Source organism: Chiloscyllium plagiosum, chromosome 27 (assembly GCF_004010195.1).
Source record: "Chiloscyllium plagiosum isolate BGI_BamShark_2017 chromosome 27, ASM401019v2, whole genome shotgun sequence".
Lineage (NCBI taxonomy): Eukaryota > Metazoa > Chordata > Chondrichthyes > Orectolobiformes > Hemiscylliidae > Chiloscyllium > Chiloscyllium plagiosum.
In genome coordinates, this window is record NC_057736.1 from 31,979,054 (window position 1) to 31,995,094 (window position 16,041).

Genomic DNA, 16,041 nt, shown 5'->3' on the forward strand with positions numbered 1-16,041 from the left:
AGGGCATCAATGTGGATTTCACCAGTTTCCTCATTTCCCCTTCCCCCACTTCACCCCAGCTCCAAACTTCCAGCTCAGCACTGTCCCCATGACCTGTCCTACCTGCCTATCTTCCTTTCCACCATCCACTCCACCCACCTCTCTGACCTATCACCTCCATCCCTACCCCCATTCACCTGTTGTACTCTATGCTACTTTCTCCCCACCCCCACTCTCCTCTCATTTATCTCTCCACCCTTCAAGCTCTCTGCCTTTATTCCTGATGAAGGGCGTTTGCCCAAAACATCGATTTTACTGCTCCTTGGATGCTGCCTGAACTGCTGTGCTCTTCCAGCACCACTTTAATCTAGGATCTGGTTTCCAGTATTTGCAGCCCTTGTTTTTAACCTCTTCCCTGGATTTAATTAGGGTTCGTTCTACACAAAAAAAAACTCGCGCAGAGATTGAGAAAACAATTCTACACATGCTGAAATCTCAGCAGTTGGTTGAAAAATCTTAAACATGGTGTTAGGTTTCTTGCTGAACAAAACAAAACAAATTCAGTTTGTGACTCCATATATTTAAAGCTATTTATTTAGAAAACGTAGACAGCAGTAACAATATATCAGATGTACTAAATATGTAACAAAGATAGAAAAAAATATATACTTTTTGAGAATCTTTATGTCTGAAATTCAGACTCCAGAGCTATTTCCTTCTTTTGACACAAAGTTTGAATGGGCACTTCCAGTCACAGTTTGAGTTTTTCATTGCTAGATACGATCTAATAATAGATAATGACACCATTGCCCTTTCAAGTTCAAACATTCAGCTTTCTCTTATGGGCAACTACCAATTAGGGGTGGCAATTTCTTTCATAAAATTATTCTTCATTACATTATTATTACATAGTATGCTAATAGTATGGAGTGTAAATGGTGTGATGTCCCTAATGTCAGTGAGCTTCACTGTGTGGCCGTGGTTCTGAAAGGATGGAACTAAAGAATGATGATTTGGATTTATAGTAATAAATGATTCTGGATTTTGGCACTGGATATCTAAGTTACACAAAATCTCAGTGCTGAAGGATAATTAAATTCATAACAGTGGTTATAATAATGGGTAAAGAGTGACATAGACAATGTCTCTTACATATTTAAGGTTTTGGGACTCCATTGATAAGAGAATGGGTTATTTTGCAGAGATATGCTCATGAGTATTGGCTCCATCTTGATAACTTAGGTATGGATTGCAGTGTGTACAGCCAGAATATCAGGCCAAGTCCAATTTGACAGAGCTTGTACTGAAATCTTATTGTAAATAAATAATAAGAGATTCTCTCTTGTGCACAATCTTAGCCATATTTAATATCTGCAATCCATGATTAGTGCAGAAAATTCAATAAATATTAATATAAAATGGTATCAGTTGGGGAAATCGGCACATGCCTAGTTGTCAAATCACGTGTTATACTGTTTAACTGGGGCTTCCATTTACAACTGAGTTTATAACAGAAATCATTTGAAGTGCCACCATCTCACAAGCCTGAGCAGTGATTGAGTTGTTTACAGATTCTGAGTCCTCCAGCAGTTCTCTGCAATATTGTAAACGATAACAAAGATCAGTTAGATTAATTCTGAATGCTCAATCTTGTTTTGATTTCAATAGATCATACCATGTCAACAAGTCACTCCCCCTTTTCAGTGAATGTCTTGAGGACCACTGCAGAAATTCGAGGAAATTATAACAATACAAGTCATTTAAATCTGTAACTATCTGTATCAAGAATAATGATGTACCCTATTGATATGGTTTATTATGGGAAAATTTTCAACTAAATCCAGTGGTGAGGGAATGGTTATTGAGGTAGTAATAAAAGAAGCCATGACTAATGATTGAATGACATGATTTCAAATCACACTGTGGCATCTGGTTTATTTATATTTCAGTTTTTTAAAAAAAATTGGAATTAAAAAACTCTTTTGAATAATAGTGACCAAGCAAAAACCCCTTTAATTTAATGTCCAAACTTCAGGCAAGGCTTCTTTATCTTGAAGAAAGATGTCTGAATGGTACTCCAGACTTATTGCAATGCAGAGTAATGAACTAGCTAAGTCAAAGATTGTGGTGCTGGAAAAGCACAGCCGGTCAGGTAGCATTCGAGGAGCAGGAGAATTGATATTTTGAGCATAAGATCTTCATCAGGAATTCCTGATGATGTGTTTGTGCTTGAAACTTCGATTACCCTGCTCCTTGGATGCTGTGTGACCAGCTGTGCTTTTCCAGCACCACATTCTTCGACTCTGATCTCCTGTAACTGCAGTCCTCACTTTCTCCTAATGAAATAGCTAAGCAAGCCACACAGTTGAATGCTGGGGAATACATTCTGGCTTTACCAGTGATATGAACACATTCTGTAAACAAATATATAAAGTAAAAGAAATAACACTATATATAGCCTTGATTATTATTTGATTCTGTCTGCAGGCAGTGTGGCAATTTGTGCCAAAGGTTTTGTTTCGTACACAGTACAATTAAAATTGTTTTTGTTGCAATTGGCGCTGTTAATTATTTAATCTGGTATCCATATGTATGTATTGTGCCATTCTCTTAACCTTAATAATGATAGTTGAGGGGGAAGACAGACCCGATTGCACTGAGTGTCATCACTGACAGTGTAAAACTGGTTGATAATGCATATGCAGCTCTCCAATAAATAAGAATTGAATGCTAATCTGGCAGTGATGTATTTTTCCATTCTCTATTTTCTGTGCTCCATGTGCTTGTCAGCACCACATGATCTACATACCAGACACTTCTTTCACTCATATAACCACATTCCCGTCATCTCTCTCTAATAAGAGAGCAGCCCTATGGTCTGGGTGCACCATGGCAACATTCCTCTTTCTCTGCTTCTTGATATATTACCACAAATATTTCCAAACTGTTGACAACTGCAGCATCCTTATTTCTAAAACTTGAGTATCCACTGTCACCCAGCTTAAATCTCAAGAAGAAAGAAATGTTTTGATTTGTCTTGTGCCTGTATTCACTTGTTGTAATGTAGAAAACATGAGGTGAATTGTGCACTGGAAGATCCCACAAACAACACTCTTTTAACATAGTTGCTCACCAGGAATTATTATTGACCAGAATTATCTACCCAGCTCTTCTTTAAAATGGTGCACTAAAATCCTTTACATCCACCTGAGGGGGCGTCAAGACCTTGACTTAACACCTCATCAGAAAAGTGGCACTTCCAACAATACAGCAATGTTTCAGCACTGAACAACTCAGTTGAGATTGCTGAGCTGAAAATCTGAGGCATGTTCAATGGTGACTGTATGAATCAAGTTCTGTTCCCAATACTTATAATTTTGGAGATCTTTTTTGGAAATTTGTGAAATTTGCTGCTCTTACAATAAGGTTCATTGATTTATACAGCGTATTTTAATCAGGAGATTTTCTGTGATTCTCTGTACTGGCATATTGTACAGTTCATGATGTAATTTGTCTATTATTTCAAATATCACATAATCCTCCACAATACTTCTCGCTTTCCTTCTGATAGTTCAAGATTTCCTGCTGCAATTGTTCTTCGTGTCTGAGTATGTCAAACCTGTCGTGGTTATGTGCTTTCTGCTCTTCACTTGCTTGCCTATGCTCTGCTCATGTCCTTTTTACTCTATTGATGAATTAATTTTCTCCAAATCCTGAACTGTCCCTTCATGAGTAAGCTCTATTCATGCTGTTGCTTATTCAATGGTAATGTTCCATAAGCTATGAATCTGCTCGTCCAATGAAAATACAAACTCGAACAATGCTTCCACTTTCCATTGGTAACTTGTCATCGTAAGGATGTGGATTGATAACCTTAGAGTTAATTCAAAGACTAGCCTCAAATACGGTGTTGAAGCTACGTGTTGAACTTGCTCATAATACAAGGTTACAGTAAAAATAAAATTCAAACAGACATAGAAAGGTAAGAATCAAATTGAATTTGGTATGAATGTTCTTAGCCAGTCTGATATAGATGGCTTTTGCAATACTTGCTCACAGAGTCTTATTTGTTTATAAGCATTGTATCTCTTCTGGTAAAAATAAGAACATTTTGTTCATATTAAGCTTTTCCAAAACATGTCATTGAAAAAGATGTTGATACTGATTGACAACAGTGCTTGTTAGGCCTTGTGGATGTATTCCTCCAGACAAATTCCATTCTCGACAGTATCTTTATGAAGAAGTCTTCCTCTTGGCTTTGCCACGGTGTCTTCTTCCCTTTCATTTTTCCTTTTGCAACATCGAAAACATCGTTTGAAGAGTAGGTATAGTATTTCAGAAATGTTAAGGACGGTACAAAGAGCTGATCCTCCAACCATGAAGTATGTGAAGATCCTTTTCTCCGTTGGTTTGGCAATATAACAATCAACTATATTTGGACAAGGGAACATGGAACACTTGACAAGACGAGGTAAATCAAAACGATCATAAATTCGATGGAGTATATATAAGAAAGCGATTTCGAAACCAGTTTTAAATACTAGACTGATCAAATACGTCCACCAGAGCCCTCCGTGTTTCTTCCCTGCATTTCTGTACAATTGGGAACAATTCTCGCCATACTTCAATCTGTGCTTCCGCTCCCTCTCTTTTCGATAGGCCACATGAAGGACTACCATCAGGGAAGGTGTGGTGATAGAGATTAGTTGCAAAGCCCATAACCGAATGTGGGAAATGGGGAAGAAATGGTCATAGCAAGTGTTTGGACAGCCAGGTTGCTGGGTATTGCAATCAAAGTCACTCTGCTCATCTCCCCACACACTTTCTGCTGCCACCACATAGACCAGTACTCGAAAGATGAATACTACAGAGAGCCAGATCCGTCCAAATCCGGTTGAATATTTGTTCACTCCACTGAGCACACCTTGCAGAGTCCCCCAGTCCATTGCACCTGGAGTGTATTTACTTGTCAATCTAAAACAAAAAGAACAGCAAAAAAAACTGAACAACTGCTTTTCATGTTTCATCTGTTTAACTGATGAGTGATATTAATATTGATGAACAGAATGGATGGTACAGGGAAAGCCAAACCCTTGAAGAGACAATTTTAGTTGAAGTTATGTCAGGTAAAAACACAATTGGATTGTCTGCCTATATTCATATTTCACTGGTATCAATGACATGTAACAGTTAGCAATACATTAACAGGCAACTGTTCCTGGATGAGTTAGGTTCAAACTTTGCTGGGCGAGTTGGGTTCACATTTCCTTCAGACAGTTGCTTCACCCTGAAACTGTGTTCTAAGATCAACCCAAAGCATGAGGAATCTTTTCTAGAGGGCCATGGAAAATGCAATGATGCAGCAAAAGCTGTACTATCCAACATCTATTGAAAAACTGTTGAGAACAATGGCATCCATAGAGTAAGCAATAGCTAAAAGGAAATCTATAAACACTAGCTTTAGTTGTGTTTTTGAAAAAAATTTTGAGGGTCTAAGAAATATATAGAGCCGAAAGACTACGGTTGATCCTGGATTTAAAAATCAAGACCTTAAGCATAGATTTATGAAGGTGGAATTGTGTTTAGTGTGGAAAGCCAATTAAACAATGATATGATTTAAAACTTTATAATAATTAAATACATAGTGAAATAATTCGGTAAGAATCCTTAGCATTATCAAAAATATTGCAGATTTACACGAGTTTTAATAACATTATATTTTGGTACGTCACTCCCACATAATAAGTGAAAACTGATAATGGATTTTTAAAAGTTTGGGACTTGATTTTAAAATTATATATTTCCCGGAAAAGAGGTGCTACTTGAACAAGGTCAGTGCGGTAAAGGAAAATGCCACCCGGAAACAGGATAGTCAGGAAGATTAGCGAAAACGGGTGATGAAAAGAAGACTGTGAAATGTTAGTAGCAAGCTTAACAACTGCTTGGCTTTGAACAAGATCTCCAAAACTTCTTGCTAACTTTTTGTTGACCCAGCTTGGGAATGTAGAAGTTTCTTCCTCTTTCTGACATCATGTTTAGAAAGGGAAAAATTCTGTCATAGCCCAAAATATTACAAAAGGGCAGAAGAAATATGTCCAAGTTTGCTGGTGACGCCAACTTAGAAGGCACAATAAGTAATGATGGTGGGAGCACAAAGTTGCAAAATAACCTGACTAGATTAAGAAAATAGGCAAAATGATGGCAGATGGAATTCAATGTGGGAAAGCGTGTGGGCATCCATTTTAGATTCACAAAAGTAGACTGGGCTATTTTCTAAATGATGAAAAAAATGTAAGTATGGAAAAGAGGAACATAAGTCCAAGTGCTAAAACCATTAAGGATTAGTGGACAACGATAAAAGAAAAGGCAATGGAACATTGAAACTGGATTGAAAAAGTGAAAAAATTTATGCGAGTTATACAAAGTATTGGTTTATCCATTTGGAGCAGTACAATCTGTGTGGAGTTTGCACATTCTCCCTGTGTCTGCGTGGGTTTCCTCCGGGTGCTCCGGTTTCCTCCCACAATCCAAAGATGTGCAGGTAAGGTGAATTGGCCATGCTAAATTGCCCATAGTGTTAGATGTAGGGGAATGGGTCTGGGTGGGTTGCTCTTCGGAGGGTCAGTGTGGACTTGTTGGGCCGAAGGGCCTGTTTCTACACTGTAAGTAATCTAATCTAAACTAATCTAATCAAATCAATCCATTCTAAGCACTGCAGAAGGATATGTTGGATAAAAAGCATTAAATTACAAGGCCAACTTGTTAAATTTATATTTCCTGAATATAGAAGATTAAGTGGTGATGCAATTGGTATAATCTATATGAAGGTTAAAAAGTTACAAGGGTCACGTAGAGAAAATGTATTCCTTCTGGTGTGAGGGTTGGGCATCAGGGACACAGTCAGAGCATGTTCGCACAGGTAATGGAATGTGGGGCTTTTTCCTGATTTGGGAATGTAAAAGTTTTGATCAATTCAAAATTTCAAAACAGAAACTGCAAGCTGTTTTTTGGCCATCTGACAAGGAGTTACAAAACTGACGTGGGAAGATGTTGATAAGATACAGACAAGCCATGATCTAATTGAATGGCAGTACAGGACTGATGAGCTGAATGGACTGATCTCGTTTAGACGTTCCTAAAACAAATTATTTTGTGTTTTGGTGATATATGTAAACAGGGTTGGCCAGGTCTTGTAAAGGTCAATAATCCTATTGGGTGGCGATTGGAATGCTGAGAGCATATAGCTATTGGCTGTGTGTCTTTAACACTTACCAAACAACTATAGTACCGAGGATGAGTGGTGATGGTGCACTACAATACACTGAAGCTCTGGGGTGCAGCACTAAATGACAAGACATGAGTTACGGCCTTACTCACCAGCTTCCTCACTTACAGGGCTAATTTTCTCTGATTCAGATTCTAATGCAGTCCTTGCCATTTAAATTGGGCTGCCATGTTGATGCCAATGCATTTTGCCTTCTATCCAAAAGTAGGTTAGACTAATGGTGAAAATTCTGGATTTGACCGGGGTGGGGGGAAACCTTGCTTCTTAATGACATTTACCATTGCAGCTTTACTGATTCTTATAGATGGAGACAAAAGATTGTAGGAACTGTTTGGAAGAACTTTTTCTGACCAATAATTATCATTCCATCAACACATAATCTGGTCACTATCACATTGGTCTTTATGTCAGATTGCTGTATGCTGTTTCAAAAATGCTCAATTGATAGTAAAAAGCTTTGATATATCGTATCAGTGGCAGGCATGACACTGTGATCTTTTGCAATAAATTCTGCGTCTTATGATCCTGTTTCACAGCTACCTGAAGAAAGAGCAGTGCTCCAAAAGCTAGTACTTCCAAATAAACCTTTTGGACTATAACCTGGTGTTGTGTGATTTTTAACTTCAAAAACTCAGTAGGTTTTGAGTACTTACTGCCACTTACGTACTTTGAAATACTGTCATATTTATAAGGTAGGAAATGCAACATCCAACTTGCAGACAGAAAACTTCCACAGACAAAAGGGTGGCCAGTAATGGGAAGACAATCTGTTATCCATTATGGGTGAGGAACAAATATTGGCCAGAACACTGTGGGACAGCTCTCTTTGAAATGGAGTCATTTACATTCACTTGAGAAGATGGATATTTTTCTGGACTTACCCAAACAAATAGCAGATTTGTTAGTAAAACGTTCTCTCAGCAATGTGCTGGTGAAGTTCCTGAAGTTAACCTTGAAACCATTGCTTTCTAGCTTAGTCAGAAGTCTCACAACATCAGTTTACAGATTTATTTAACATCACAATCTTTTGGGGCACTGTTCCTTTGTCAGGTGAAGTGACCTCCTAAAGCTTGTGATTTTAAATAAACCTGTTGCACTCTAACCTGATGTAGTGCGACTTCAGATTTTGTCCACCCTAGTCCACACCAGCACCTCCACATTATTTCCAGCTGAGCTGACCTTTTACAGATTCTAACCAATTTCACCCTCACTGCAGGTCAATGGGCAACTGCTGCAGTTGTGGAAGAATGACATAGAGAGCTCATGGGACTGAAACAGGAATTATGCTACATAATGCCCTATAATATGAAGTGGTAGCTGTGTGAAGTGACTAACGATGTGAACTTCCTGAAATGTTATATTTATTATGGTTTAACAACCAGCACCCTTTCCCAGATATAAAGCTGTTAAAGACTTGGGGAGGTATTGACAGTGTTCAGCAATGTTAGGTAGGGAAATTAATATTGAAATAAACTAACCTTAATGAAGGCCTAAAAGTCGATAGGAAGAGAGAGAAAGGGAGATTCATCCACATATTAGCAACAGTTCAGCAAGAGTTTTAATTGCCAACAGAGGGATGATCATTGAGCACTATTGCGAAAACCAACAGCTGTGTTAAATCTCTCAATCCAACAAATGCAAATTATGTTCAACACAGCTCTCTCTCCTTGGCCAAATCTGAACTACAGCCTTTCAATTCACTGTTGATTCAGAGGAAGGGACAACAGATGCACCAGCCAGCTTTAAATTAAGATTGCCAGAGGTTCTGGGAGACAAATTGTTTTTCAGCCGTGATGGCGTGCGATCTGGAACTGTAAAAAGAGAGGGAGAGACAAAATCCCCTCAGAAAAGCTTAACTCAGTGCCTTTCATCAATTAAAGGTGCAGTGCCAAGCATCTGGGTATATTTTAGTTGATTCAAAGCAACTTGTAAAATTGTACTCTCATACTAACATCTGAAGGATTCAGGTTTCGGGCTGGAGAGCTTCCTCTGAGTATTTTATATTTTCAAAATAAAATACAATTAAACAATAAATAATGGCGCAGCGGCCTATCGTCATTATACCATCAAACATTTTTAAAAGTAATGATTTAAACTGGTGGACTTTCTGTTTGTGGAAACCCTTAAAATACAATTCAATGACTTATAGGCACAAAATGTAACAACAGCAAGCTTTAGAAACATAGAAAGAGGGTAAGCAGGAGTTTTATGCTCCTTAATTATTGACAGGCACAACTTCAAATCACAAGACAGTTCCCATAAAGTACGGATTAACGTACATAAATCAGACTGCCAGATTTATTGTTGGAGTGAATCTGATTAAATTTAATTGGCGTAGTCTTTGGAAACAATTCAGCAGTATTTCAGGTGCGCTGATTGACTGTGCCTGTTTTAATTAAAACGCAGCATCCCTTAACTGAATAGATTTCGACAAGGAAAGACTTAAATCCCCCAAGTGATACACCTTTCTTTCTGTTCTGGAGATACTTCAGATTAAATATAAGTAAACATACCAGTGCCCAGAGTTCACCCTCATTTCCCGGCACTGGGGGGGGGCTCTCAGACTGGAGACTGTTTAAAATGCTGATCAAAGATTGAGACCGGATCTTCCCTGAACTGTTTCTGTAACTTTGTCATGTGAAGATACGATTTTAAAAGAGTTTACAACGTTAGCTCAGACAAAGACCAGTCTCAAAAGACAGGCTAGTTCTTTCTATCTTGTTCCACGTCTGATTTGGACAAAGAGATCTCAAAAGTAGACAGTGTGTTCAGAGGAATACTCACCGGCGAATTCGGCAGTTACAACTTCCAAGCCCCTGAAACTATTGAGAACTGAAGTGTCTCCGGTCGCTCGCGGACAATCTATTGGCTGGGTTTCAGTTTTGCACTTCTCATTATTCTAGGGTGTGTCCTGATGTAATTTTCTATATGACACGGCAGTAAATAGGAGATCTTTTTTGTTACGTTACAGGTTTACAGGCAAGGTGTTATTAGCCTGTAATGTAATGTCTCCCCACGGATAACAATCCACAACGCTTAGAAAAGCTTTCCTGTTTTATTTGGAAAACTGCCATTTGCCAGTGGATTTGAAGACTTCTTATTTTGCTGCAAATAACAGAAGTGGTTAGCGGAAAGTTTCTAAACCTTGCTGCGTTGTAATTGTACATTTTTTAAGGCACTGTTTAAGTGCATTTCACAATTTATTTTTAACCATTCACAGCCTGCGATAGTTTGAAACACTCACTCTCAGTATGTTCTGGATGTTAAAGAAAGCATTCTTTACTTCAGTCAAAAGTGAAGCAAGTCTACCTTCAGAACATCTTCAACCCCAGTTTGACACTTTCATTTTCTTCATTAAATAAACGTCATTGTGATAAGACTGACAATTGAGTTCTGAGGCTGGGTCACTTCACCTGAAACATTATCTCTGACTTCTCTCCACAGATGCTGCCTGACCTGCTGTGCCTTTCCAGTACCACACTTATCAACTGCTGTATTGGTGGTCAACAGGGTGTATTTTACTAATTGGAATCAGGAAAGGTTAAACTTTGGAACAAAGACTTTCCGCAATGTTCATATATCAAACAGTGGCGCTAAATAATGGGGAGCAACCACTTCACAATTTATTGGATGTTTGGTGGTCAATGTTGAGTCTGACTTACTGAGCTTCAAAACTCTGGAAACATCTAGTCTACCTGGTGCAATTAATTAACAAGGTCCAGAAACGACATTCATTTTAATTTATAAAGATCACTGAACTTGAGAATTCTTATGGAGCAGTGGTAGCATCCCTACCTCTGAATTGGGAGCTTGAATTTAAGTCCCATCTGGACAGATTGATTGGAAAATATCTCCTCACTCTGAGCTGGGACTGGTGTGGCTCAGTTGGTTAAAGTATCTGCTTGGTTAAAAAGGGGCAATTCTGAGTTCAAATCCCAGTAGTGCCTGTGCCACAATGTAAATGCTTCACTGTTAGGGCTCAGGTTGTGCAGTGGTACTGTCCCGATCTCTGAGCAAGAAGGTTCCAGTCCCCTCTGCTTATGTGTCATAACCTTTCTGAATGGATTGATTTTATGGTGGCTTTTGTGCAACGCTAGTATCCCTTCCACTGAACTAGGAGGCCTGAGAGATTGTGCAATGACATCTCTGAACAGCTCGTTGAGAACATAACTTCACCCTGAACTGGCAGTGTCCCTGTTGTGGTTCTGTTCGCCGAGGTGGGAATTTGTGTTGCAGACGTTTCATCCCCTGTCTAGGTGACATCCTCAGTGCTTGGGAGCCTTCTGTGAAGCGCTTCTGTGATGTTTCCTCTGGCATTTATAGTGATTTGTATCTGCCACTTCCGGTTGTCCGTTCCAGCTGTCCACTGCAGTGGCTGGTATATTGGGTCCAGGTCGATGTGCTTATTGATTGAATCTGTGGATGAACGCCATACTAAACTTTGGTAGTGTCCCTATCACGGACCAGGAGGCCAGGGTTTGGGTTCAGGTCTCACCTACTCCAGTGATGTATAATTACATCTCTGAATGGGTTGATTAGTTAATATCTCCACTGAAAATTACTCCTGAAAACTTTGAGGAAGTAAAATCAGCAAACTACTCATATGGAAAAAAGAACAAGGAGAGTCAAAAATGAGTAAGCAATTTACTTCATGGAAAGCAATTTCAATTCTGAGTCAGTGGGTTGAGGGCTTGATCAACACTTCAGGGAATTGAACAAGTACAGTAATCTCTGTCCACAGCGCAGTATCGATGGGGCTCTGCATTGGCAGGTGGTCTATTTTTCAATTACAAAATAATCTGTAATTCTCAAGTGAATATTAAAAATACCTTTCAGTGGCAAGCTGGGGCATTCTTCTTGATAATCACCACTCCCCCTATCTGTGCAACCAACTCCATCAATAAGACTGGTTATTTATTTCATTTATGCTCATGGATAGATGTTGGCAGACACATTCAAAATGCAGCTATGTTTTTTTAAAATCTTACATCGGATAGAAGCTTTATCAAGTACCCTGATGATGTGAAAGATGCTATACAGATGCAATATTCTTTAAGTAAAATGTGGTGTTGTGATGTTGTTGCGTTCCTGCTGATGGTGCTGTTGTATGTCTCTTAGGTGCTCCCTTAGGATTGTGGGTGACTTGATTTTTTTTCACTTTGGTTTGTTGGGTTCTGAGATGCTTGATAAGTCCAATGTGTGATCTGTAATCCTGCCCCTACAGACAGAGGTGGTCTTTGAAGGATTGGGTAGGTAGATAGCATGGAGGTTTTGTGGACTCAGGTCAACATCTTGATTTTTCCCTTAGCTCACTTCTGACAGAGTGTTTTCATTGTTTGGAAGCACTAGCTTTCAGAGTGCTGTTCCTTCATCAGGTGATTGTGTGATCTCTAACTTTAAATACCCCAGTCCAAATCATGACTTCCATTGTTTAGTGCCTTCTGAATGAGCCTGCTCCAGTTTGGTGGGTCTCCCCAGGAGTGACAGATGTGTTTGACTTCTTTAAGGATGCTCTCAGGAATGCCTTGAGGATATCACCAAAACCTTTCTACTGGTTTCCTGAGATTCTTCCTTCACAGCAGAACAGTTGCTTCAGGAGTGTGGTGTCAGGCATATGGAAAACACGTCAAATGAAACTGACTTTGAGATTTCAGTGCGTGATGCTGAGCAAAATGGCTTGGGGAGATGATACCTCTGGTGGACTGCTTTATTTATCAACAGATTTGGTGGATTTAGTGAAGGTATAATTTCTCCAGTGTTTTGAGGTGCCTAATACAAGTTGTCTCAAATTTCCAATGCATATTATTTGTGACATTGTCATATGACCTGAGTTAAACACTTCTTATACCAACTTTCCACTAATCCATATATTCATGCAAAGATTTCATACACTGATGCTTTGGCCTGGCTCAGGTTGTGACACAAGTCTGTATGCATGCTGATCGTACTTGTGTACCACTTCTTCTCCTTCCTTTCTAACAATGCATTGTGTAACAGAAGAACTACATCCATCTGTCCTCCATTTAAGAAAGTTGCTGCTAGAGGAGTGGCATGTAGATTTAACATAGATATCTGAAAATCTTGGTAATTTTCTTTCCATGTAATGATCATGAATTTTATCACATGAACAGTGCATTCTGTGAGATTGTTTGACTGGGGACAGGGAAAATAAGAGGTAATACATTGAACATCCAATTTCTTGCATAAGCTGGTGACAGTTGTCTGATATAAAGTGCTGAAGAACATCAAACATACTGATTATGATAGTGAATGTGTTAAAAACTGTTGCACGAGTGGTATCTGTCATTTATCTCATAGAAGAGAAGTTGGTGAAATAGTCAGTTCCCAGAATAATTCCTGATGAAGGGCTCCTGCCCGAAATGTCGATCTCCCTGCTTCTCAGATGCTGCCTGACCTGCTGTGCTTTTCCAGCACCACTCTAATCTTGACTCTAATCTCCAGCATCTGCAGTCCTTGCTTTCGCCTGGTTCCCAGAATGTGGTCGTGTTTTTAGACATGGAAAACATCAATGCTTCATGACTTAGAAGGAATATCACATGGACATATGGTTCACTAGATTGTTGATGCTGATGGATTTAATCAAGTTGATGCATGTCTTAACTGATGCAAGACAATAAATGAATTCACATGCCAATCTCTTGGCTTTATCTGCACTTACGTGACCGAAGTACAAATGATCATGTATATCTCTTGATGAGCAGTTTGTGGAAAAAAATCACATATTTGCCTTTGAAAATAACATTCCTGGAGAGTCAAAGTTCATCTCAGAACATGCTTGCTCAGGGACCTGCTGAATGTGTTCAGGCTACCTACTGATAATGATCATCTGAAGCGATTGCACCTGGATATCCTCAGATGTAGCTTACTGAATTTGCTCCGAATTGTTATGACCAGAATGAATGATACTGATTATGGATTCTATTTTTTTTTTTAACTCTTATTCGATAACATCCCCTTGCGGGTCCAAAGGAATGTCTTCATTCTTAGTGGGATTTGGAAGTCAGCTAAGATCATTAGGAATTAGTCATCTGTCAGCCTGGTTTCTATTAGTAGTTCAAAGTCATTCCTTGGATCTTCATAACTGGATATTATAGTCCTGGAGGTGCATTTTCAAGGGATTTTTGACAGATCATTTTGAATGCTTTGTGGTTGTTATGATTGATGAAATGATTGTGAAATAGATGCGTGAGGAATCGTTGTTCTAAAGACTAGTGCAAACTGTTGGAGTAGTTTGCCTGAAGAATTCTAAGGATTTTGGAACCAAATAGTCTGTTCACCCTGTAAAACACATGCTCCAGGGTCATTTTGGAATGCATTCGTTTCTAAAGTGAAAGCCCAGAGGGATTATAATACTGAAGTAGACATTTACTGGATAATAGAATAACTAACAAATGTGTGGGTGATTTTCCTGCTGCATATATGGTGTATCATTGCTGGTAAGACCAAAAGGAGGATTTTGGTTACAAAATTCAGAATATATGGAGTTAAAAAGTTGATGGCACCTATGTAAAGCATCTATGTCTTACAGTGCAGACATCTTCTGCATGTTTTCTGTTTTGATAGAATCAGGTTGAATACCAGTTTAAAAGTGGATTGATCTGAAGAACTAGCTAATTTGACTTGCCTTTTGATACTGTTGATAACAAGACCATGCTTCCTTACTTTGCTGCCATGAGCTGGTGAAGGCTTGTATCATGCGAATGTTTATTTTTCCTGAGAGATATTGTGTAATTTGTAACAGAGACCCAACCTGTCAGATTCTCCATGTCATAATCTGTAGGTCCTTGGAGTACATTCTGGTTAATAAATATTCCAAATGGAAATGTGAAAACAATATTTACTTAAGGTTATTTTAAAAGTTATCAGTTCCTGTGACTCTGGGCAAGATGTATAATCAATATGCATTCTTGGTGTTGAGCTTTGAAAAATACTTGAGAGCTTGAGGATTATGTTCCTCCAGGGTAGAGATTTTGCAGGGACAACATTGCACCAAAATGTTCAATCACCCTGGATCTAAACAAATACATATAGTGTCATTTAAAAAAAAAACAAGAGATAATGGAAATACAACTCAGTGAGATGCTCAACTTTGTCTATGATGTTGTTTTGTACCATGGAATCCAGATCCAGTTTGACCTCATTCTGAATGCCAATCCTGAAATTGAGGAAGGTCAATCTTGGGCTAGGAATCATTTTTACAGATAATATTAGTTTGCTTTTAAGGTTGCTAATAGAATCAAACTTGTCCTGGTAGACGTTGGTCAGGCCATGGATAGACTTGATGCTGTGGTCTGGAATCTCCACTGTCCTGCTGTATCAATAAGGTAAAAGGCTTCATTGACTGACTGAGGAGCCTTGCTGAATTTAAGGTGGATAATATGGATTCATAGCATGTCAGACCCATTGTAAATAAAGACAAAGGAAGTTATAGCATAGGAACAGGCCCTTCCGCCCGCCAAGCCTGCGCCAATCCAGATCCTCTATCTAAACCTGTCACCTATTTTCGAAGGATCTGTATCCCTCTGCTCGCTGCCCATTCGTGTATCTGTCTAGATATGTCTTAAATGATGTTATCATGCCTGCCTCTACCACCTCCACTGGCAACGCATTCCAGGCACCCACCACCCTCTGCGTAAAGAACTTTCCATGCATATCTCCCCAAAACTTTTCCTGTCTCACCTTGAGTTCATGACCCCTAGTAAATTGCATCCCCCACTCTAGGAAAAAGCTTCTTGCCATCCACCCTGTCTGCAGCT

The 16,041-nt window shown here is 39.0% G+C and overlaps 1 protein-coding gene across 5 annotated transcripts; it reads right to left on the reverse strand.

Annotated features, from left to right (window-relative positions):
• Positions 1–538: 538 nt before the first annotated feature.
• Positions 539–11,012, reverse strand: LOC122563721 (gap junction beta-3 protein-like). 5 transcript variants are annotated; one of them, XM_043717860.1, is made up of 3 exons: positions 10,574–11,006; positions 10,049–10,369; positions 539–4,953 (listed from the first exon to the last, which is right to left on the reverse strand). In XM_043717860.1, exon 3 carries the CDS (start codon positions 4,923–4,925, stop codon positions 4,161–4,163), a length of 765 nt encoding a protein of 254 aa, XP_043573795.1. In that variant the 5' UTR covers positions 4,926–4,953; positions 10,049–10,369; positions 10,574–11,006; the 3' UTR covers positions 539–4,160. The 5 variants fall into 5 exon arrangements, with proteins under 5 accessions (XP_043573795.1, XP_043573794.1, XP_043573796.1 ...); XM_043717859.1 differs by having other exon boundaries at positions 10,509–11,006; XM_043717861.1 differs by lacking the exon at positions 10,049–10,369 and having other exon boundaries at positions 10,509–11,012.
• Between the last annotated feature and the right edge of the window lie 5,029 nt (positions 11,013–16,041).